Source organism: Gavia stellata, chromosome Z (assembly GCF_030936135.1).
Source record: "Gavia stellata isolate bGavSte3 chromosome Z, bGavSte3.hap2, whole genome shotgun sequence".
NCBI classification, from domain to species: Eukaryota; Metazoa; Chordata; class Aves; order Gaviiformes; family Gaviidae; genus Gavia; species Gavia stellata.
The window spans coordinates 68,733,578-68,756,132 of NC_082637.1; the positions used below are offsets into that span (position 1 = coordinate 68,733,578).

The 22,555-nt window shown below is 42.2% G+C and overlaps 1 protein-coding gene across 1 annotated transcript in view; it reads right to left on the minus strand.

Annotated features, from left to right (window-relative positions):
* The window catches only part of SNX24 (sorting nexin 24), a 96,042-nt gene extending 74,513 nt beyond the window's left edge, over positions 1 to 21,529 (minus strand). Inside the window, exon 1 of the mRNA XM_059833927.1 lies at positions 21,456 to 21,529. Within this exon, the coding sequence (XP_059689910.1) occupies positions 21,456 to 21,515 (60 nt within the window). The 5' untranslated portion in view covers positions 21,516 to 21,529. The remainder of the gene's footprint in view (positions 1 to 21,455) is intronic.
* Between the last annotated feature and the right edge of the window lie 1,026 nt (positions 21,530 to 22,555).

Sequence of the window (22,555 nt, forward strand, 5' to 3'; positions counted from 1 at the left end):
GCATAGACTGACCCCTACTGGTCTGCTAGGCACCCCAGCAAAGACACAAACCGACAGAAACCATCACTCCAAGGAGTAAACCTGAGCTAACTTACAGGGACAATCCTCAGATAAAGAGGATGCATACCTTTTTCAAGTTATAGAATGTTTACTACTAATAACTCAGTAGAGGTAAAAATACTCCAGTGGTTTCTATGGACTTTTAAACATTCATTCTTCTTATTATAAATAACAAAATAGTCAAGTGAATGGCTTGTAAAGAATGTTTACCGTATAGCAGCATCCATAGCTGAGAGCTACGTTATTATGAAGAATTTCAATTTTTTCCAAAGATTTTCTTAAAAAACACCCAGGAGAAACAAACTTCAGTCTACTAGAGGTTTTAAATGAGAAAAATCTATACTTCCTGTACTTTTCCAATTAAACATAAACAGCAATTATGACAATAAGCCACCATGAATCAGACTGTGCTTGCTATTCTTTCATTTTGTATATAAAAAGCAAGGTCACAGAAGTAGCTAATTATTTGTCTAAATACTGTGTGCTTTAATACACAACTAACTAATAAGCCAGGTAACCGATAACGTGCGCTGTAATACACACACTTTATCACCTAATACACTATTTTATTAATTTAAACAGTTAATGTTGTAGGAGAATCCATTCAAGATCTAAACACTAATACGAGTACACTCACAGATTAATAAGAGAAGAGTATGGCTGTTTATTTGAAGTGCTGAACATTCTCTTATTTTTTATAAATATATGTATTAGACACACATACACACACTTATGTGTGAAATCAGTACCCTCCTAGGATCAACAACAACTAAAAAACAGCAAAGCTTATGCTCAGTGTGAATTTTAAGTGCACTTCTTTGACCATTGGGTTTTTTAATAACACACATATGATCACAACATAAAGCATGCAGGAGATTGAACAGAACAAACATTTGCCTCTGACTTCATTTTGGCCAGGATCAATTTCAAGAATCTAGTACGAGAAAGCAGTGCTAATTCCCACTTCTGAAGGAAACCTTTGCTTAGAAAGGTTAAGCAACAGAAACAGAAATCCAGCCTTCTCTCTCGGCTTCAAAATCCCCGGAAACTAAAAGGAATATTCTGTAGTGACTGCAAGTTTCCACCTTGTCTAAACCAAGTGAGTCCAGTGTTGCTCAATATGTGCTCACACTGGGAGCTTACCAAAGACATCCCTCATCCCAGCTGCTCAGGAGTAGCTGGAACACAGAGGCAGAACCTGGACCTCGGAGCTTCTCAGTGGTCACCAGCAGGCTGGCCTGTGCCCTGCCTCTTACTCCTGACCACTAGTCAAAGTTGTTGAAGTGAACTATTACAGCCAAAAGATATTTTTAAAATGCATTCAACCAGTTCTAACTTAGCACACCAAATCCCTAGAGCCTTCAACAGGAGCTCAACATTTTATAGAGATTTTATTTTTGGGAGCCATATTTAAATATTTACAATGTTACACAAAGGAGAATAAAATAAAAAAAAACAGTGACATGCTATAAAATATTTAAGAGGCCTGTAACTTGGCTTTTTTTTTTTTTTCAAAACTATGCAGTGAACTTTGTTATTGTTTTCACTGAAATACAGAGTACAACAACATCCACTGTAAAAGTACAAATTTAGACATTAGTATGTCAGAAAAAATACAACAAAAGAATACTGAGGTTAAAAGTCAAGCACTCCAAAGTCAGGGAATTCAAGAAATAATGCTGTCCATGTTTAACTTAATCAATCCCTTTGGGCTTAATGCCTCAAGAGATAATTAAAAACTTATTTCTCAAGATCTTGGCACTATTCAGTGAGCAAGCATTCTAGCATTGTTGTGATTGGTCTTCGTCATGTTTGATCCCAGGCCTTTTAAGTGCCATCTCAACACAGAACTGAACCAAACACCAAGCTGAGTGGTGCAGTTGAGTCGCTAGAGGGAAGGGAAGCCATCCAGAGGGACCTGGACAAGCTGAAGAAGTGGGCCCATGTGAACCTCATGAGGTTCAACAAGGCCAAGTGCAAGGTCCTGCATCTGGGTTGGGGCAACCCTGCTATCAACACAGGCTGGGGGATGAATGGATTGAGAGTAGCCCTGCGGAGGAGGACTTGGGGGTACTGGTGGATGAAAAATTGGACACGAGCCGTCAATGTGCAATTGCAGCTCAGAAAGCCAGCTGTATCCTGGGCTGCATCAACAGAAGCCTGGCCAGCAGGATGAGGGAGTTTATTCTCCCCCTCTACTCCACTCTTGTGAGACTCCACCTGGAGTACTCCATCCAGCTCTGGGGTCTGCAGTACAAGAAAGACATGGACCTGTTAAAGCGAGTACAGAGGAGGGCCACAAAAATGATCAGAGGACTGGCCTCTGCTATGAAGACAGGCCGAGAGAGTTGGGGTTGTTCAGCCTGGAGAAGAGAAGGCTCCAGGGAGACCTTCTTGTGGCCTTTCAATATATAAAGGTGGCCTATAAGAAAGATGGGGACAGACTTTTTACAAAGGCCTGTAGTGACAGCACAAGGGGCAAGGTTTTAAACTAAAAAATGGGAGATTCAGATTGGACATAAGGAAGAAATTTTTTTTTCATGAGGGTGGTGAGATACTGCAACAGGTTGCCCAGAGAAGTTGTGGATGCCCCGTCATTGGAAGTGCTAAAGGTCAGGTTGGACCCAATCAGCAGCCTGATCTAGTGAAAAACATCCCTGCCCATGGCAGGGGGTTGGACTAGGTGACTTTTAAAGGTCCCTTCCAACCCAAACCATTCTATGATTCTATGAAAGGGGATTTTTTACATTTCCAAGTTGCCTACACCAAGAGAAGGGGCCCTAAGTCTATTAGAAACCCTGATTCACAGAACCACAGAATGATAGGGGTTGGAAGGGACCTCTGGAGATCATCTAGTGGCTGGGCAGTCTGTGCATGCACTGAGCTCTCAGGTTAAAACCGCCCACGAGGCCTGGATGTTAGTCAGCGATCAGAGTCAAATCTTCTGTCTCCATTGCCTGGGTGATCCAGCATTGAGGCCTCCAAAAGGCTGACAATCAACATATGTCAGCCATCAGACAGGTTACCTGGCTACTAACTTGCCTTCCCTGGGGAATGATAAATTAGTCCCCAATGCTCATCTCCAAGTCTGCTCATGATTTGTAAATGGAATCATGTTTTACTATCTACAAACTAGAAATTAAGAATTGTGGTAATGCAGGAGGTAAAAATGGGTTTGTAACTGGGGACTGAGTGAATGTTGACTCATGTTGCCTACTTATCACACTGCCCACCATAACCTCACCCTGCTACCTTAACAAATACAGAAATGGTCTGCCTGAGCCATGAGGAATAAAAAATTTCACTGTAATCATATTCCTTGTTAGTGACCATGATTCTTGCATACTAGGGATTTTTAAATCAGTTAGCATCAAACATCCTGCTAACACCAAGGACAGCAGTGAAATACAAGGGGTTTGTATTTAGTGTTCAGGACAGAGGCACATCACCATACTGCTGTACACCCAGTACTTTGCACCAAGCCTTCTGTTTTAAGGTATAACTCTTGCAGGAGCTGCAGAAGATTCTTTGATCATCTCCTTGGTTTTAGGGCAAAAAGCTACATCTAAGCATAAGCAATAAATGAATTACACGTCAAGAATTAAGTGAAGCTAAACTATCTGTGGATGTCTCTGGCTAAGAGGAGCAAGAGAGGACTAGAGTGGCAGGTGGCAGAGCACTATTGTATTGCCTTGCTCTGCCTGTGCCTGCTGGCAAAGTACACAGTCTGTGACGCAATGGAGCACATCACTGTCCAGCAGAAAGCACATGGGAACAAGCACACAACTTTACTGAGAGTCATCACATAATGACTCCTGCATCAGGGCAGAGACAACATCTGCATTACTAGTGAACACGCAAGAAACATGAGGAAAAGGAGGTGACTGATCTTTGAGCACTGAAGAATGCACTCACAAGCAGCAGCTCATCCCACAAAGTTGAAAATATGCGCTTGACTAATTCATTAACCAAAAGCAAGAGTAGATGATACCTACAGTAAGTTCTGCAGATAAAGGTATGTAACTTGGCAACAATGGTTGCCCTACAAATCCCCCCTGAAATACTCTTTTAAAAAATACAATTCTTTCATCAGCTCCTGAAAATATTTGGGAGTAAGTGGCACGAATTGCTTGGTCTTTGTTCTGTTATCTCTGTCATTAGTAAACCTGAAGAGTCTTCTAACTTTCCAAACTTGTACAGTCTACCTTCATGCCTCTTCAGATGAGACAGGATTGAGGTGGAACAAGTCCATGCTTTTCAGGTGTTAATTCTGGGAACAGCTCCTGCATGGCTTTCCCCTCCTATAAAAATGTGCCTGTCTCCTTTTTTAAGAGGCAGATGAGGACAAAGGGCTGGACTGGGGTTGGAGACCCAGAGATCTGATCAGGACTCCTGTCACTCCTGTCCCTGTGCTGCTTTCTGCTTTACAGCTAAGCCACCAATCTAGCCACCTCTTATTAAGTTACCCATCTAGCAATTTAAACATTTAGAAAGCTTTCATTTTGTAGCAGATAATACACATAGAAGAGGTATACTGAGGTAAGAGCGGCACTGAATTTTTGCAGTTTCTTACTAGCTTACAGAGGGAGATGTTGTGTTCCATGTTCTGCACCTCCCTTCATTGCTATGTACATTTACAGTTATGGGAACAGATATAGGTGGTCCAATTCTGAAGTATGAAACAAGATACATACTGAACACAAATGTTTTACTGAATAGTATTAGTAGTGTTTAGAAAAGGAAAAAACCAAATAACCTGATGTGAGAAGTCTGCTCCAAGCACTGCTGTCACCTCAAAATTTTGACCTGGGAGCAGAAAAGAATTACTACCTCCCAGGAAGACCTTGCAAAAGGCTCTCTTGAGCAAACTAACAAATGTTTCTTCTCCTGCATGCAGAGACAGAGATGGAGAAGCTCATGATTGTTTCAGCAACTGTTCCACTATGAGATGCTCCTACAGCTCCTAGGAGAATAGAACAGATCTACTTTGGGTGAACTCTCAAGAGTTTTAGAAAGCCACAGAATTTATAAGTCGTAAGAGGTTAGGGGATGGATACAGGTACAATTTTTGGAATAACGCAAAGGACAGTTGCTGAGTGTCAAGGGAGGCTCACAAAAAGTAGCTTGAGGAAGACTTTGCTGGGAGATGGCCAGCGGGACTTCAGAACATCCACACAATTTGCTTACATGGGTTTTCTGCATATTATCTCCCAGCACTGAAAGACCTCAGGTCTATTCTGGCTCTGTATTTCTGGGAGTTATCTGGCTCAACCTACTGCCTCCAGGCAGGACCAACTACACTTCTTACTCTTGACAGAAACACCTAAGCCTCGTACAGATGGAGCTTCCATACCCTACTCCTGAAGGGTGTTCTGGTGCTGCAGTATCTTTATTATTCAGCACCATTTTGTAATTAGTCTTTCTTACTTCTGGTGGATAGGACAGGAAATTGCACAGCACAGGACCACAGCATCTCCAATCCACAGACTGATTGCCTCCTTTCTTTTTTCAACAGCCTTCTATGTTACTGAGGATTGTTATGAAGTTCCTGCTCAGTGTTTTCTTTTCCATCTAAACAGCCCCTGGTGTATTTAATTCTTCACACTGATCAGAGATCCAGAAAGCAGTGTAACACGTCATATCTCCTCCTACACTGCCTTCTCCTGTGGACACCCTTTCCCATACACTCACATGTTTCTTAGAATGCAGTACCTAAAATTGGACATGGTACTCCATGCTTAGTATACAAACCTCATCACTGACCTCTTTTTTACAGTCATCTTTCAAAACCCCGACACACATTTGCCTTTTCTGCAACAGCATGACATCAGTGATACGGCCATCGTGCAGTGCACTATAAGCCCCACATCCTTTCAGGAATATCTTGTTACCTATCTGTTGGGTCTTACTCCATGCTATTATTTTTCATAAATACAGCACTTTGCACCAGTTCCTATTGAATTAGCACCCCATTTTCCTTTCTTAAATAATCCTTCCAATTCACCAAATTATTTTTAATTCTATTCTTGTTCTCCAGCATGCTCACAGCCACTTTCACCTTGGTGTTGACGGCAAATTTGAATAAGGACACTCTTACTCTATCATGTAGGTATTAAAACATCAGCTCATACAGGATCTCAGACAGACCCCTCTGCAATACAACCCATTAAATCCTTCTGTTGTTGACATATGCACATGCTTCTGTGTACCTGCACCCACATATGTACAAACACGTGTGTGTGCATGCACGTCTATGTTCTATCTCTATCTGAATATAAGGAGATTACACTGACCACAGTACTTCGTTGGTTTTGATGTTTGCTTAGTGGCAACTGATTTAGATTGCCTTCAGTACAAACAAAACTTGTGTTAACAGCATGCTCGCTGGATTCAGCTAACTTGTACTTTCCACAATCAACCACATTTTTTAACCAGGAAATAAGGCAGAGCTGTTTTACTGATGCACAAATAACATACACATAAGCTAGCATATCACAAAAATCTACATTGTTTTAAGAATCATCCTACAAAAAACTCCACCAAGAAACAAAAGCAAAAGATACTTTCAAAAGCTGTTCTACGTCAAGCTTAAAAAGAAACTTTCCTTCCTTCTTTTTATGTGCAATATTGAAGAGTGAGTTCTGATCCTAACCCAGAATTTCTCTGAGGAACTGTATAACACAACAGCATTTTTCTGAATATATTTAGAACAGAAAACGAAAAAACGTAGGCTCATTTTAAAATTTTGCTTAGCTATGCAAAACTTCTACGCAAATGTGGAAGCTACAGGGGGAAAGAAAGTGGCAGACTTGCACAGACTTGCTAGCGGGGTGCTCAGAGTTACACTGCTGTCAGAAATTCCCTAGGTAAAACGAAAAAGAAATAGTTTGTGCTCAAGCATTTTTATAATTCCTCAGAGATACCATAAATATTAATAAGAACATATTTTAAAACAGTCTGTTAAATATTAAGGCATGTGCATGTATGCTATAGTAATGTACAACAATTGAATAAAAATCTGCTTTTCCCACAGGATTCACTAAAATATTTTTCTGGCTTTCCGGAGAAATCCTTGTTAACCCAAACTAACAAGTTCAAAATAACAAGATTCAATGATCTGCCAGTTTTTAAGAACAGATTACTGACACGGTTTTGAATGTTTCTTAGATGAAATCACTAACATTAACACCTTCACATTAATCGATTGGTGTCAGCAGATTCTGGAGAGCTATGCTGCAGGCTCCAACACCAAAGTAGTAATCAATTAAGGAAGTCAGCTGAAAAAAATGATGCAAAGATCAGAGTTGTCAATGGCAAAATAATCTCATCTCAGTGGTGTCAAAGGAAGAGTAAAAAAATGCCACATACTTACTTCATAATGCAAGAAAACTATTCCAAAGAAAGATTTAGTAATCCAGTAATTGTCAAATAACTATTGCAATTAAAATCTATGAAGAAATCCTTCAGGAATCTATATTCGAGACCATATTTATGTAATTTTATAGAAGATACATTTCAGTATAAATTGTACTTGCTAAAAAATCCAGTGATTTTATTTAGAGAGTACTAAACTCCAAACAATTAATTTAGATTTAGACACCAAGAAAAAAAAAATATACGGTTTAGTCCCTGAAAATTAATTAACATTTTTACATGCCCTACGCACTTTTCCTCTTGAATAGGGAGAAACAAAGCCACTGATTTTTGGCTATATGTTCCATCTGTAAACAACTGTTAAGCGCAAATAACACAGCTTTGTTGAGCTAAGTTCTTGAACCTGCTGAATTAGCAAGGATGTCCGCAGCAGGGTGTTGAGAAGGGGAGCGTTAATTACCACTCAAAATAGGGTTCTCATTTCTCCATACTCTTTGTTTGGCTATCACCATCATGAGGGCCTCTACCATGCTACATGCCATAGAAAGCTACCTGACACAATCTGTAGCGCATTCTTTACCTTCCACAAGCAAACCATCAGAATCTATTAAAATTACTTTACGCCGATAGCACTAGAGACATGACAAATCACAGGCCAAGAGTCAGATACCAAAGAATGTGTCTCAGGGCATTGGGGCCAGGCCCATTTGCAAGCAAATGATATTGTGTGAAGCTGGCATGCTCAGTGCATGACAAACTGATGCAATTTCAGTACTGTCGGGGAAGCTGGGTGAGATTTCTCTGATGCTGGCTACGCTTAGTGTACAGAATTGTGCAGAGTTCCCAGATTTGAATCACTTGGGGCCTGAGAGGGCTTCACTTGACAAGCCACAAATAATTACACTACACTCTTTCTATTGTACTCTATTATTTTGCCTCTTATCTCTAGGCTTTGAGCACTCATGAACAAGCAAGGTCGCTTCTATTTTGACCATGATGCAACAAAACATTGTTCTTTTGTGATATGATAAATAAAACACAGTCCTGCAGACTAAACATTTTTATCAGGTCCATTTTCCACTTTTATAAGCAACAACAACTTTGGGAGCCTGTTAGAAGAGTAGGGGTTGGAAGTAACCATGCAGGCAAGTTCATGAGCTTTTCACTTCGGAGTGTGATACAGCTATCTCGTTATTGTAAAAACTCATTTGAGAAATGGGGTATTAAGTTCTTAGCCCTTAACAGATAACAGTTATATCTGTGATTACTTTAAGCAGGTTTTTACCCCCTTTCAAATCAGCAATTTTTGACAATTTTGTTGGCGAGTAGCAAAAAATAGTTTTGAGTGTGCAGCATGTTGCCAGTTCTCTCCCAGACACCAAATACACTTCAGAACTAAAGTAACTGTATTTTCTGTATCAGTTCACAAAATGTATTATTTAAACACCTAGGCAGTTACGAAAGTTTTGCATTAGTGATACTATCCTGGCCGCTGAATTTAAAAAGACTAATGACATTCATAAAATTAACACTTTAAAAAAAAAGCAAAAGAAAGAAAAGTGGCTTTCATGGTTTAAAGAACTAACTTTTAGTCACCTTTTCTTAATTTACAGAACATTCGCCTTTCAGGAGAAATCCCCTTCCTTATCCCATGGTCTAAGCAAAAATCAGCCTTTCCATTTAGAGTTCTGTATTACAAGCCAGGCGGTACCAGGTTTTTTTCAACCTTAAAACTATGTTTAGAGGTTTTCTGAAGCTGCAATTAGATACAAACCACCTAGTAGTAAAGGAAAAATTCAACTATGAAGACTAAATGCATGTAGATAAAAAATTTTTGTACCAAGTACCTTAAAACTGTTTCTGATTCCCATTAATGTATTCTCCTTATGTTTATTTTCCACATAAATATATAGTAGCAAGTAAGCACCAAAAGGTAAAGAGAAAATGTTAAAGGACTTCTTAGCTGAAAGTGCTGAACTTAAGGTATATTCTCCTACTTTGTTTCTAATTCAGGCCAACATAAGGATTGTCTTATTTCAGAGGAGACAATTACTATCCTCAGTAACACTCCTAACAAGTTCTTACCAAGCTGTTTTAAAACATATCTAAAAATATTCTTTCCTTCTTCCCAACTGGCACTAAGAATTTATGGCAAAACCTGGAAGTCTGACATTGTAACATTTCTGCCAAGGGAAGGTAAAACTGAAACTACTAAAGTAACAGGTTTTGATACAGAGAAGAAATATGGAAAGGAAATAAATTAAAAAAAAAGCATCCTCAGCCGTATTTCAGAAACTACTTAAGCTTTGTAATCTCTGTGTCAACAGGAATTTTTAAAACATGCAGAGGAAATAGTGCAAAGATTGTACTCCTACCAATCACACACCCACCTTCTGAGCACTCAGCAGAAGGAAAGGCCTTTTCTATTCAATACCAAAAATAGATGTTTTCAGTATTTACTGACTTTTTATGCTCCCTCACCACAACGTAAAAACGGAAGCCAGGTCTTTGGCTTTTAGATGGAGAATGGATCTTTAATTAAAACCTAGCTTTTAAATGTTCTCTAACTTGCTTTTAAGAATGGAGTATTTTGGAGTTTCATGTAGCGTATGTCCTTGTGGGACATAATTTTTCTTAGAATTTGGAAGAAATCAGAAAAGCAATAGGCTAACATATTTTCTGATTCTGTAATGGCATAGCATACAACTCCAAATCTGTTTTGCATTTTTTTTCCTGAATATCCATTTCTTTGCATCTTTCAAGCAAAGTAAATATTTTTATAACATTTCCTGACATTACTATAAATCTATTAGTCCATTAATTTATGATTAAAATGAAGACATGTTCCTTATGTTTCCACTTCTCAAAAGAACAAGAAAATTAGACTGCAATTACCATCACAGCTTGACTGCAAGGAAGCGTGTGACCAGGGAGTCCTACTCCTGGAAAGAGCTTGATTGCTAAGTGAACAGTACGGAAGAGAATCTATATGCAAAGAAAGAGAACGCCGTGCAAGATCAGAAGTAAAGGCAGTTAGCTGAAGTACCTATGGTCACTTTTCATAAAAACAGTTTGCTGTAATCAATACAAACTTGCTGCTGAACAATTGATTGTTGCACCACATAATCAAGATTCTTTGTTTGTCCTTATGTAAAAGATGATAGGAAAGCTTTAGACTTCATTATTTTCCAATTTGGAGATACTGCAGCACATGAATACCTTCTGCCCTTATATAAAAAGGGAATCCATTTTTAAAAAGTGAATCAATTACAGGAGGAGACAAGGAATATAAAAAATAAAATAATGAAGATCGGTAATTCTTATCTCACAGTTTTCAACGTAGACTAGTGGGAGAAAAGACTTTCACAAAGTTTTATACCATTTTCACTATATTAAGGAATTAAGTAGTTGAACAATAATAATACCGTTTTGGATAGACATTTCTTTTCACAGCATCTCATCAGGCAAACAACTATTACCAAGCGTAGGCAACCCCTTTCAAGAGTGATTTTTGAAGCTCTGTGTACCATGTACACAATTAAACAACTGTCACCTAGAGGCTCTGGTCTTAACTGGGACCCACAAACACTGTGACATGCAAATAAATAATATACTAAATGGAAGATGCAGTGGAGGTTTGGCTGTTATTTCTTATAAATTACTTACTCTAGCTACACTGGTGGCAGCTTCAACATCCAAAGGCATCTTCTCACATTTCCTATTTATACGTTTTTAGAGCTGAAGGTTGTTTTGAACAGGAGGTGGAGCTCTCACTGCACCAGCAGAGGAGGAATGAGAGGAAACGTATTTTGTTTAAAACCTGGAATGGAGATGGTGCTCCTTTCTCATGGTATGCTCTTTCTGTCCCATCTTATTTCAATGCCTAAAAGTATGCAAGCATTACTGCTGTGCCCCAACCACTTTATTTAAAAAAAAAAAAATCAACAACCACACAATTTTTATTGGTTTATGAAATGTGAAATGCTTCTTGAAATGCTTATAACATGATACATAGGTTGAAGTAATAAAACAAATAAACAGACTGTTCCTGGAAAAAGAGTATCCATGTTCTAGCTACAAGATCTTTATCATCAGGACATCTAAGAATAAATAGTCTTTTTAACAGACTACATACACTTCTTCCATTTCCCATTAAAAATACAATGCCACTTTCAAAGGCAATGATGACACTTCTACTTTGTCATCAAAATCCCCTTCCAGAATGCTCTACAAAATGCTATTTTAGCCTTCCCCAAGCCACAGAAAGTTCAGACTTACAGAAAGCTGAAAATGAAAAGCTGATACAAGTCCTCAGATAATTCTTATAAACAGGAGAAATAACGGGTGTTTACAATAAGAGTATTCAAAATGCAGTAGCTGGAAAGCCTCCATTAGCACACTTCCATGGTGCATACCTAACGTAAGTACTTCCACTGTACTCAAATGTAGCACTGAAGTTCTATCACCAAGCGCTCTGCCACGCCAGCGTGTCTTCTCTATGTTCTCCTCACTGCCAGGGCACCAAGAAGACCTTTCTCCACCTTGGCAGAGCTGGGTCTAGACTGATTAAACTTTGTCCTCGGTGGCCTATTGAGTAAGAAACACAATGAGGTCACTAAGCTGCAGTACAAAGTCCCATTGACTTCTTCCCTACTCCTTGTGAATTCAAAGATAATCATTACAAGAATCACTAAGATTTACATACATTCAGCCTCCACACAAGCAATCCTTTAAACTCCTCCATACAAAAAATTCACGAGAGAACTTAAAAAAAGAGAGACAGCTAAGGCCAAGAAGAATGTGTTCACGTAAATTAGCAGCACAGACAACATTCCTCACAAAGACTGCAAAAATTAAAAACTGTAAGTGGTGGATATCTGGTAGTATTTTCCAATGGACAATTTTGAATTGTAATGGTTTGAAGAATTGTCAGTTAAAGTTGCCAGTTATTCTAAAAATAAATTCCTATTATTAAAATGACAGCTTTCTAAAACTGCTCCTGCAATAGTGACTTAATTAATTTAATAACATAGTCACTGCTGTAGATGAAAAACACATCTTCAGGACTCACCAGTCACCTAACATAAAAATGGTATCATATACTGAAATTCCAAGATAACTTCATAAATGCCATGCCAATGATCACTAATTATCAATTAAACCTGGAATGAATTACATCAGGCATTAAAAAGTTCAAAGACCAATTAAAATGTGCGCTACAGTAATAAAAAGAATGGACAGATCTATTACATCTTCCCTCATGTTGTGTTAAAGCCTGATGCGTTCTCACTCCTGGGAAGTAAAGAATGTACATATGCTTAACACTATCTTTGTTGACAAGATTTTACAAGTATCACAACTTGATGCTATATGGACAGAAAACACCGGTAGAAGCAGTTAAGCATGAATCCCTCTGATGAAATAACTCCATTGGTCATGTTACATTATTAACAAAGTTTTGCCACTACTACTTCTCAAAGATTCAATGGAATTCACATAGACCTTTACTGTTATGTATCTTTGAATGCTCTGCTATGCCCTATCTTTCTGAAAATGTAACTTCCTCATCAAAACAGCAAATCAGTACATCTTGGGAGAGAATTGGGTAACGTATGTTTTGTAGTTATGGTTTACTGACAGAATGTGTCAACTTTTGGTCTTTCAGATGGTAAATTGATATAGGTAACTACGCTGCTGCTTCTTTAACCTACTGCTGAACTGCCCCCTCAGGAATACATCAAAAATGGTTTCTTCCTTACAGCAATCTTACATGGCCCTTTCCACTAGGATTTCATGACTGTGAATCAGGGGGGTTTTGAGCAATTGCACAACAATTACAGATCACTGGAGCCGTATGTCTCTGTCTAATCTGTCTACACCCCAAAGCAGATTAAACACACAAAAAAGGAAACAGCTTTAACTGATTGTTACGTATACATTCAGTCAGTTTTTCACTTTGGTTTTACCTTTTTCCAGTTTCTGCCCTAGATGCCTTCATGTGCACTGCAAAATTCTTGTCTTAATTTATGCTCTTCAAGTACCTGTTGCATACCAAGCAGTCAAGTTTCGTATCAATGACTTAGTCTGTCAACAGGAAAACTGACTGGAGGAAAGAAATTTAATCATCACTGCTGACAAATGCACAAGTTAACAAAAAAAAAGTATTTTCAATAACAGCAATCTTTGGCCTCAATTATCAGGTCTATTTCTTCCACTAATATGTGCTCCTTCATTGAAACTGAAAAAAATAATGGTCTCATATAGCATTTTTCTGACATTACAGAATCATTGGCGTCTGTTTTATCCTCTTCATCTTCCCATGTAAGAAAGAAAAGTATCTGTACGGACCTACTCTGACTCCCTCATCAAGATACCAGGACATCTAAAAATTCATTATGAAGACACTAAGACAATAAAAAAGTCTAATTGATCTAAGGGATCTAATATTTCTGTTTAACTTCCTTGAACTTGGAGTAACTGGTCTGTATTGGGTTTGCGTGGCAAGGTTTTGGTAGCGGTGGGGGCTACAGGGGTGGCTTCTGTGAGAAGCTGCTAGAAGCTTCCCCTGTGTTCAATAGAGCCAATGCCAACCGGCTCCAAGATGGACCTGCCGCTGGCCAAGGCCAAGCCAATCAGTGACAGTGGCAGCACCTCTGGGATAATGTATTTAAGAAAGGGAAAAAACAACTGCACAACAGCAACTGGAGAAGAGAGGAGTGAGAATATATGAGAGAAACAACTGCAGACACCAAGCTCAGTAAAGAAGGAGGGGGAGGAGGTGCTCCAGGTGCCGGAGCAGAGATTCCCCTGCAGCCCGTGGTGAAGACCATGGTGAGGCAGGCTGTGCCCCTGCAGCCCATGGAAGTCCACGGTGGAGCAGATATCCACCTGCAGCCCGTGGAGGACCCCAGGCTGGAGCAGGTGGATGCCTGAAGGAGGCTGTGACCCCATGGGAAGCCTGCGCTGGAGCAGGCTCCTGGCAGGATCTGTGGAGAGAGGAGCCCACGCTGGAGCAGGTTTTGCTGGCAGGACTTGTGACCCTGTGGGGGATCCACGCTGGAGCAGTCTGTTCCTGAAGAACTGCACCCCGTGGAAAGGCCCCACGCTGGAGCAGTTCGTGAAGAACTGCAGCCCGTGGGAAGGACCCACGTTGGAGAAGCTTGTGGAGAACTGTCTCCTGTGGGAGGGACCCCACGCTGGAACAGGGCAAGGGTGTGAGGAGGAAGGAGCGGCACAAAAAACCTGTGATGAACTGACTGCAACCCCCATTCCCCATCCGCCTGTGCTGCTCAGGGGGAGAAGGTAGAGAAAAATCGGGAGTGAAGTTGAGCTGGTGAAGAAGGGAGGGGTGGGGGGAAGGTGTTTTTAAGATTCAGTTTTATTTCTCATTACCCTACTCTGATTTTGATTGGTAATAAAGTAAACTAATTTCCCCAAGTCGACTCTGTTTTGCCCATGACTGTAATTGGTAAGTGATCTCCCTGTCCTTATCTTGACTCATGAGCCTTTTTTCATATTTTCTCTCCCCTGTCCAGCTCAGGAGGGGGAGTGATAGAGCGGCTTTGGTGGGCATCTGGCATCTAGCCAGGGTCAACCCACCACATGGTCTGTTACTGATTTCAATAGGACTTGTGACACAAGGTAACAGTTCGTGAGTTTACCCAAGCCAGACCAGTAAGCAAGAAGTCTTCATACTGTCAAATTTTATACTCAAGGCACACAGAGCCTATTCAGGTTTTCTAAAACTACCAAGTTCACACAGTCCAGAGACTCAGTGAAAGGGTTAGAACAGCAATACTTCAATCTGATTTTACATAAACTCTTTCACACAATGACTCCCTCCATGCTTTATAAATACAATACTTGTAAATATTCTCCCTTTATCTTTCACATGTATCACTTGCTATTGTGGCTTACTCTTAGGCTTTATGTGGAAGAACATCTAACAACTTCCCTTTCTGACTCTATGCACATTTACTTTAACAGTAAAAAATGCTGGAATACATAAACAATATCAAACTTTAAGTCTTTGTAGTTTTATATTTCCATAAACAAGAGTAGAGCTTAGTAATTAAACTGTTTCTTCTGCTGAGGTAAAGTCTATGTACTTCCAAAAAAATCCACAGCACTTTAGGATTTTACCTGCCATATCTTATTTTGACAACATTTGCAACTCCAGGAGCAATTTGGGGAGTAGTATTGGAAGTGTTAATTAAAAACGTAGTAAGCACATGTGTCAGTCAAGTATGCCCTCTGCTCTACAACACATTTAAATGTATGTCACCTTGACCTGCAATATACCACTGTAAAATTTTTTTGGTCAATATAAATCAAATGTACACTAATTTATTCAGTAAGTTTCCTAGCATCTGAATCAACTTTAGAAATCTAACTAGTATTTATTATTCTGTTATTGACAAAGGGAGCATATTTAAATGATAACAAGAACACAGGGGTGTCATTTTGAAGTTGAATTGTTCCCTAGGGACATCCTTAGTAAGCGTCTACATTTAAAGGTCATTCACTGCCGAATTATGAACAACTGTTGCATTTATTAGCACAAGCTCAATAGTTTGGAAGCTAGTGTCATCAATTTAAACTGACAATGAAATCTAATTGTCCACATGGAAAACAGGCATCTTCCTTATTTTGTGTTTCACCATTTTATGTATACCCCAAACAAAACCGGAACAAGTGCAAGCTTATTCTATTTTTTGGGGGGTTGGGGTGGTGTGGTGGAAAAAAGGCTTTCAAGGTTTTATATCAGAGGAAGAGTGCTTTAGTAAAGCTGAGCTCCTGAAACAAAGACTGAAAGGAGCAAGTTTCCCATTTACTCCCATTGAAGCTAGGGAGAAGTTCCCAGTTTCTGTGGCAAGTCACTTCCATCCTCTCCCCAGAACTGCGCTCTGCTTCAACAGCTAGCTGGTGGTTGATGGGTCTCTGCCCATTCCACTTTCCCAGTGCTGCCTAGCTATACCAAGGAGAAAAAGAAAATCACCTCAAACAACAGGTTTCAGGGAAAGCAAGCTGAAAACAAACCAGTAAGTTGGTAATGAGCTTCCTTAAAGAAAAGGATAAACAGTCTTTTTGCATCTTTCCTTTCCAGGCAGTGAGAATACACAGTGGCAGGCTGAATCCAAGAGGAATTGGATTCTGTTCTGCTAAAGATAAGGAACCAGAAACCCAGAGACGTCAGGAAAGCACGATTTCGTAGCCATGCAGAGCCACTGCAGAGAGGAAGGACTCTCCTTCCAGTCTCTCATTTCATGCAGGAGGTCACCACCATCACTGTATCTAGCAAAGAAACTAGGACGAGCATCACCACGCTTCTCAAAAACCCCTTCTTCAGCCCTGTTTCTCTGCAGTGGCACCTGACAGTCAGTGCAGAAGACATTCTCTGTAACCCGCTGGCATATTACTGGGCTGGTGGAGAGCCAGCATGCGAGCAATCTTCTATCTACCCCAAGCTCCTTCATCCTTTTCTGCTCTTAATCACATCATCTCTGATACTTCCTTGTTTCAGCAACTCCAAGAAAACACCTTAATTTTGAGCAAGTTAGCACTTGTGGGAAAGAGAATAGTAAAAGATCAGCTGTGTAAAGTAGTACTCCTGTGATCACACAATCATAGAATCATAGAATAGTTTGGGTTGGAAGGGACCTTTAAAAGTCATCTAGTCCAACCCCCGCTGCAATGAGCAGAGATAACTTTAACTAGATCGGGTTGCTCAGTGCCCTGTCCAACCTGTCCTTTAATGTTTCCAGGGATGGGGCATCTACCATCTCTCTGGGCAACCTGCTCCAGCGTTTCACCACCCTCACTGTAAAATATTTCTCCCTTATGTCTAACCTGACTCTACCCTCTTTTTAGTTTAAAACCTTTACTTCTTGTCCTATTGCTACAGGCCCTACTAATAAGTCTGTCCCCATCTTTCTTATAGGTCACCTTTTAAGTACTGAAAGGCAGCAATAAGGTCTCCCCAGGGCCTTCTCTTCTCCACGTTGAACAACCCCAACTCTCTCAGCCTTTCCTCACAGGAGAGGTATTCCCTCCCTCTGATCATTTTTGTGGCCCTCCTCTGTACTCGCTTTAACAGGTCCATGTCTTTCTTGTACTGCAGACCCCAGAGCTGGATGGAGTACTCCAGGTGGAGTCTCACAAGAGTGGAGTAGAGGGGGAGAATAAACTCCCTCATCCTGCTGGCCAGGCTTCTGTTGATGCAGCCCAGGATACAGCTGGCTTTCTGAGCTGCAATCGCACATTGACGGCTCGTGTCCAATTTTTCATCCACCAGTACCCCCAAGTCCTCCTCCGCAGGGCTACTCTCAATCCATTCATCCCCCAGCCTGTGTTGATAGCAGGGTTGCCCCAACCCAGATGTAGGACCTTGCACTTGGCCTTGTTGAACCTCATGAGGTTCACATGGGCCCACTTCTTCAGCTTGTCCAGGTCGCTCTGGATGGCTTCCCTTCCCTCAGGCATGCGAACCGCACCACTCAGCTAGCTGTCGTCTGCCAACTTGCTGAGGTTGCACTTGATCCCACCATGTTGTTGATGAAGATACTAAACTGTACTGGTCCCAATACAGACCCCTGAGGGACACCACTCATCACTGATCTCCATCTGGACATTTAGCAGTTGACCACTACTCTCTGGATGAGACCATCCAACCAGTTCCTCATCCATTGAACAGTCCATCCATCAAATCCATCTCTCTCTCAATTCAGAGAGAAGAATGTTGTGGCGGACTGTGTCAAAGGCCATACAGAAATACAGATAGATGACATCTGTAGGTCCTCCCTTGTCCACTGATGTAGTCACTCTGTCATAGAAGGCCACTAGGCTGGTCAGGCAACCCTTGCCCTTGGTGAAGCCATGCTGGCAGTCTTGAATCACCTCCCTGTCCTCCACGTGCCCTGCCATAGGTTCTAGGAGGATGAGTTCCCTGATCTTCCCAGGCACAAAGGTGAGGCTAGCAGGTTGGTAGTTCCTAGAGTCCTCCTTTCTAACCTTTTTAAAAATGGGTGCAATATTTCCCTTTTTCCAGTCACTGGGGACTTCACCGGACTGCCATGGCTTTTTAAATATCATGGACAGCAGCTTGGCAACTACATCAGCCAACTTCCTCAGGACTCTGGGATGCATCTTGTCAGGTCCCATAGACTTATGCATATTCAGGCTCCCCAGGTGGTCTTGAACCTGATTTTCTCTTACAGTGGGAGGTACCTTGCTCCCCCAGTCCCTGCCTTGAGGTCCATCTGCTCGAGAGGTGTGGGAAGAGAGGTTGCCAGTGAAGACTGAGGCAAAAAAGTTGTAGAGTACCTCAGCCCTTTCCTCGTATGTTGTCACCAGTTTGCCAGTCGTGTTCATTGGGGGGTACACTTTCTTTGACCTTCCTTACCATACTGTTTTAAATGCTAATACTATACATAAGCCTGATGATGCATAATAACTGAAATTGAATTACATATATAATTTCATAGAAAAAAAACATACTTCACTCAGATATACTGCAGTAGTCCCAGACTGCACCCATCCCCTTTAATTTGAAGGTTACGCTTCAAAGAGATTCAGTACTTCACAGTGTCACTTCCTCTGCTTATCTCAACTTTTCTAATTCATCAGGTTCAGGTAGCACAGAACTGGCGAAACATCTACTTAATCACAAAGTCTCCAACACCCTGCAATCCCCATATTTTATAGTGGTATCTACCAAACCCACAGCTTCTGACTGTTAACCCCCACATAACGAGGTCCAAAAGAACGAGAGCTGTTGTGGTCTGGACATGGAAACATTCACAAGCTCCACCTATCCAAGTGAAATCACCTTTTTACTCAATGCAAAATAATTCTTATGTTACTGTTTTTTCTTAGGTAAATATATCTGCCTACACAGTATCTTCCTAGCTAGTGCAGAGCAATGGTAAGCTCTCATTAACCTTCGTTTTGCTGGAGGAAGGGCTTATAGTGTACTCATTTGCATCGGCCATGAATTTCTATGCTTGGAACAACACTTAAGCAAATTATTTAGCAATGTAACAAACTGACAATTACATTAGAATAAGCCTTGCTCATGCCTAGTCCATTAGGTCTTGAAAACATAGAGGAAATACACCACGTTATTATCAGAACAGACTTCCATATGCTCTCCCACAAGCATGCCTGACCCAGAGGAACTTCAGGTATGAATTCTAGTACAGTTTCGTGGTCAGGGAAATTCTTGAACTGATGCATCTGACAGCATAAAGCACGACAATTTTTGTAAGGGATGTGGTATAGAATGCTCCTCATCTGATTGAAGAGGCAAAGTAATCACGCAGAGACAACTACAAACTCTGTTGAGCTAGAGCAAGTTTCAGATGCATGAGTTTTGACTCATCACCAGTGACCTGAGAGAAACAGTGCTGTAAGAATCAACAGTGCTGCAATAATCAAACATTTTCACTTTCAAGATCATTTTCTTGAAAGTCTTCTAGAAAGATACAGTTTCATTTCTGATTTCTTTGAAGCTTACACAGTTTAACACTTAGAAAATTTAAAAAACCAAATCTTCTAGGTAGCAGGCTTCACTGACAGAATTACTATTAAATAAATAAAAAACACACAAAAAACAAATACTAAAAATATATATTGCTATGAAAAAATCCTATTTGTGTGATATGCACATCTTAAACATCACTCTGTCACTTCAGCTAACCTGCCCAACTAGGAGATGCTGGGATCAGTCTGTGCTATTGTAACCACACTCAACTGGAATATTTTAAAGCTGGTTTAATTCCCCCAAATCACACAGACACTTTGTAGGGGACCACTTGCATTTATGTTCAACTAAGAGGCAGAAATACTAATGCAGTTACACTTCCACGTTAATGCATCTAAAGTGGTTTACAAGGCTTGTAATACCTGCCAGTACTGGGGACCACAGAATACACAGCATTAGCATCAGTTAGATGCAAGGTAGAAATGCACTTGCTTCATGCAACTATGCCTGCATGGATCAATCTTCTGGCAATTCTACAGGATTCAATTTTTTTTCCTGGTATTTCTTAACAGCTCAGAACTACCTAATGAATACATTTAATAAAAGAAGCTAGCTTTGAATATCCACCTTTAGTCAAACACCTTGGGCTTTGGTCCAGAGCACCCCATGTCTACCCAGCAACATGTGGAAAAGTGTTACAACCCAACAGCTCCCTGCGATGAGAAAACCACTGAGGTCGAAAAGCATGTCTGAAAACTGTGTAGACTAATTCCTCTGCTCAAGCTGGGTCAGCTAGAGCAAGCTGCCCAGGACCATGTCTACTCAGGTTTTGAGAACCTCCAAGGACAGAGGTTTCACAGTCTACTGGGCAAACTGTACCAGTGCTTGACCACCCTCATGGTAACAAAATGGTTTTGTCTTATGTTTAAATGGTATTGCCTGTATTTTGATGTTTGTGCATTGCCACTTGTTCTGTCACTGGGCACTACCGAGAAGACCCTGGCTCACTCTTCCTCACTCCCTCCCTTCAGAATATTTGTACACAGTGATGAAATCCCCAAGCCTTCTCCCCTCCAGGCTGAACAGTCTCAGCTCTCTCAGCCTCTCCTCATGCAAGAGATGCCCCAGTCCCTTCATCGTGTTTGGCCCCGCACTGGACTCGCCCCAACCTCTGCGCTGGGGAACGCAGACCTTGACCCAGCGCCTGGATGTGCCTCTCTCAGCAGTGCCGAGCGGCAAGGAAGCACTACCTCTCCCCACCCGCTGGCCACGCTACATTAGCCGCTGTCGCTACTGCCGCAGCTCCGCAGCACGAAGCTCGCGTGGGGCAGGAGATGCCCGACGGGCCGAGGCCCCCCACTCCTGCGCCGAGGGGGGCAGGGCAGGGCAGGGCACGGCGGCCCGGCCCGGCCCGGCCCCGCCCCGCGGGGGTCCCTCAGGCCGGCACCTGGGTGGCGGCCTGGACCCCGGCGCGGCCCCTGCTCGCCGCCGCCACACCGCCCCCCGAGGCGCCGGGGTCTCCCGCCCCACCGCCCCTCACCGTGTAGCCCCGCTCCAGCTCGCTCTCCTCGTAGCGGAAGGAGGGGATGTACACCTCCATGGCGGGCCGGGCCGGGCCGGGCCGGAGGCGCCGGCTCCCCCTCAGGGCCGCGAGCCCCGGGCGAGCGGCACCGCCGCCGCCATCTGCACGCGGCACGTGACACCGCGCACGTGACCCCGGGCGGGGCGGGGCGCGCGACCCGGCCGTTGAGGCACCTCCCCCTCCCCGCCAGCCGAGGGCGCGGGGCCGGCGGGGGCTGGGCTCGCGCTCGGCCAAAGGCGGCCGGGGGGGGCAGGAGGAGGCGGGCGGGGCGTGCTCGGGGCGCGGGGGAACCCGCTGTGAAGGTGTGCGGGTAAACGGTGCCGGCGGGGCGACGGGACGAGGCCTTTCCGCGGGGTGGGTACGGGGCTGCCGGCCGGCCAGCAGAGCTGGTGCGCCGCCGCCATGGTACCCAGTGCTGGGGGCTGAGGTGAGAACAGCGCAGGTTCCTCTGGAAACACCGTATTTTTAAAAACAAAGTGTGAGAGCACTACTTTAATATTCCAGGGCAGCGGCGTTGCTTTGGCGCACAGCAGCACGGGGAGAAAAGAAATTAACTTCCAAAGGGATGAATTTATCCAGCCCTAAATTTACGCCACAGCTAAAACCACTTCGTATGCCTGCTCAGTCAACAAACTCCTGACAGCTGTACAAATACAGTACCTTTCATAATGCCGGTTGTGAACTGACACATGAAATTAAGGGAAAAAAAAGTTCAGCACGGAGGAAAGTTGCCCATGTTGTGGCTGTTCCTGAGCAGCTGCTGCTCACTCCCTTACATAGCAGAGCAAACCAAACCATTTCAGAGAAGCGCAGATGATTTCTAGTCGCTGGGGAAATTAAAGAAAACTTCTTACCCCCCAAAACAAGCAGCTGTGTTGATGACTTGCAGTGGAGGCAGAAACAGAGGGTGGAATACCGGATGCGTTTAGTAGGCAATGCTGTTGCACAGGGTAACACTCCCACCTCACGCAAATGTGCTAACCCCAAGCTTCAAACCATTTGGAAGCACTGCAAAATGACAGCAAACCATAGTTGTGTGAGATGGCAGTACCTTAGAA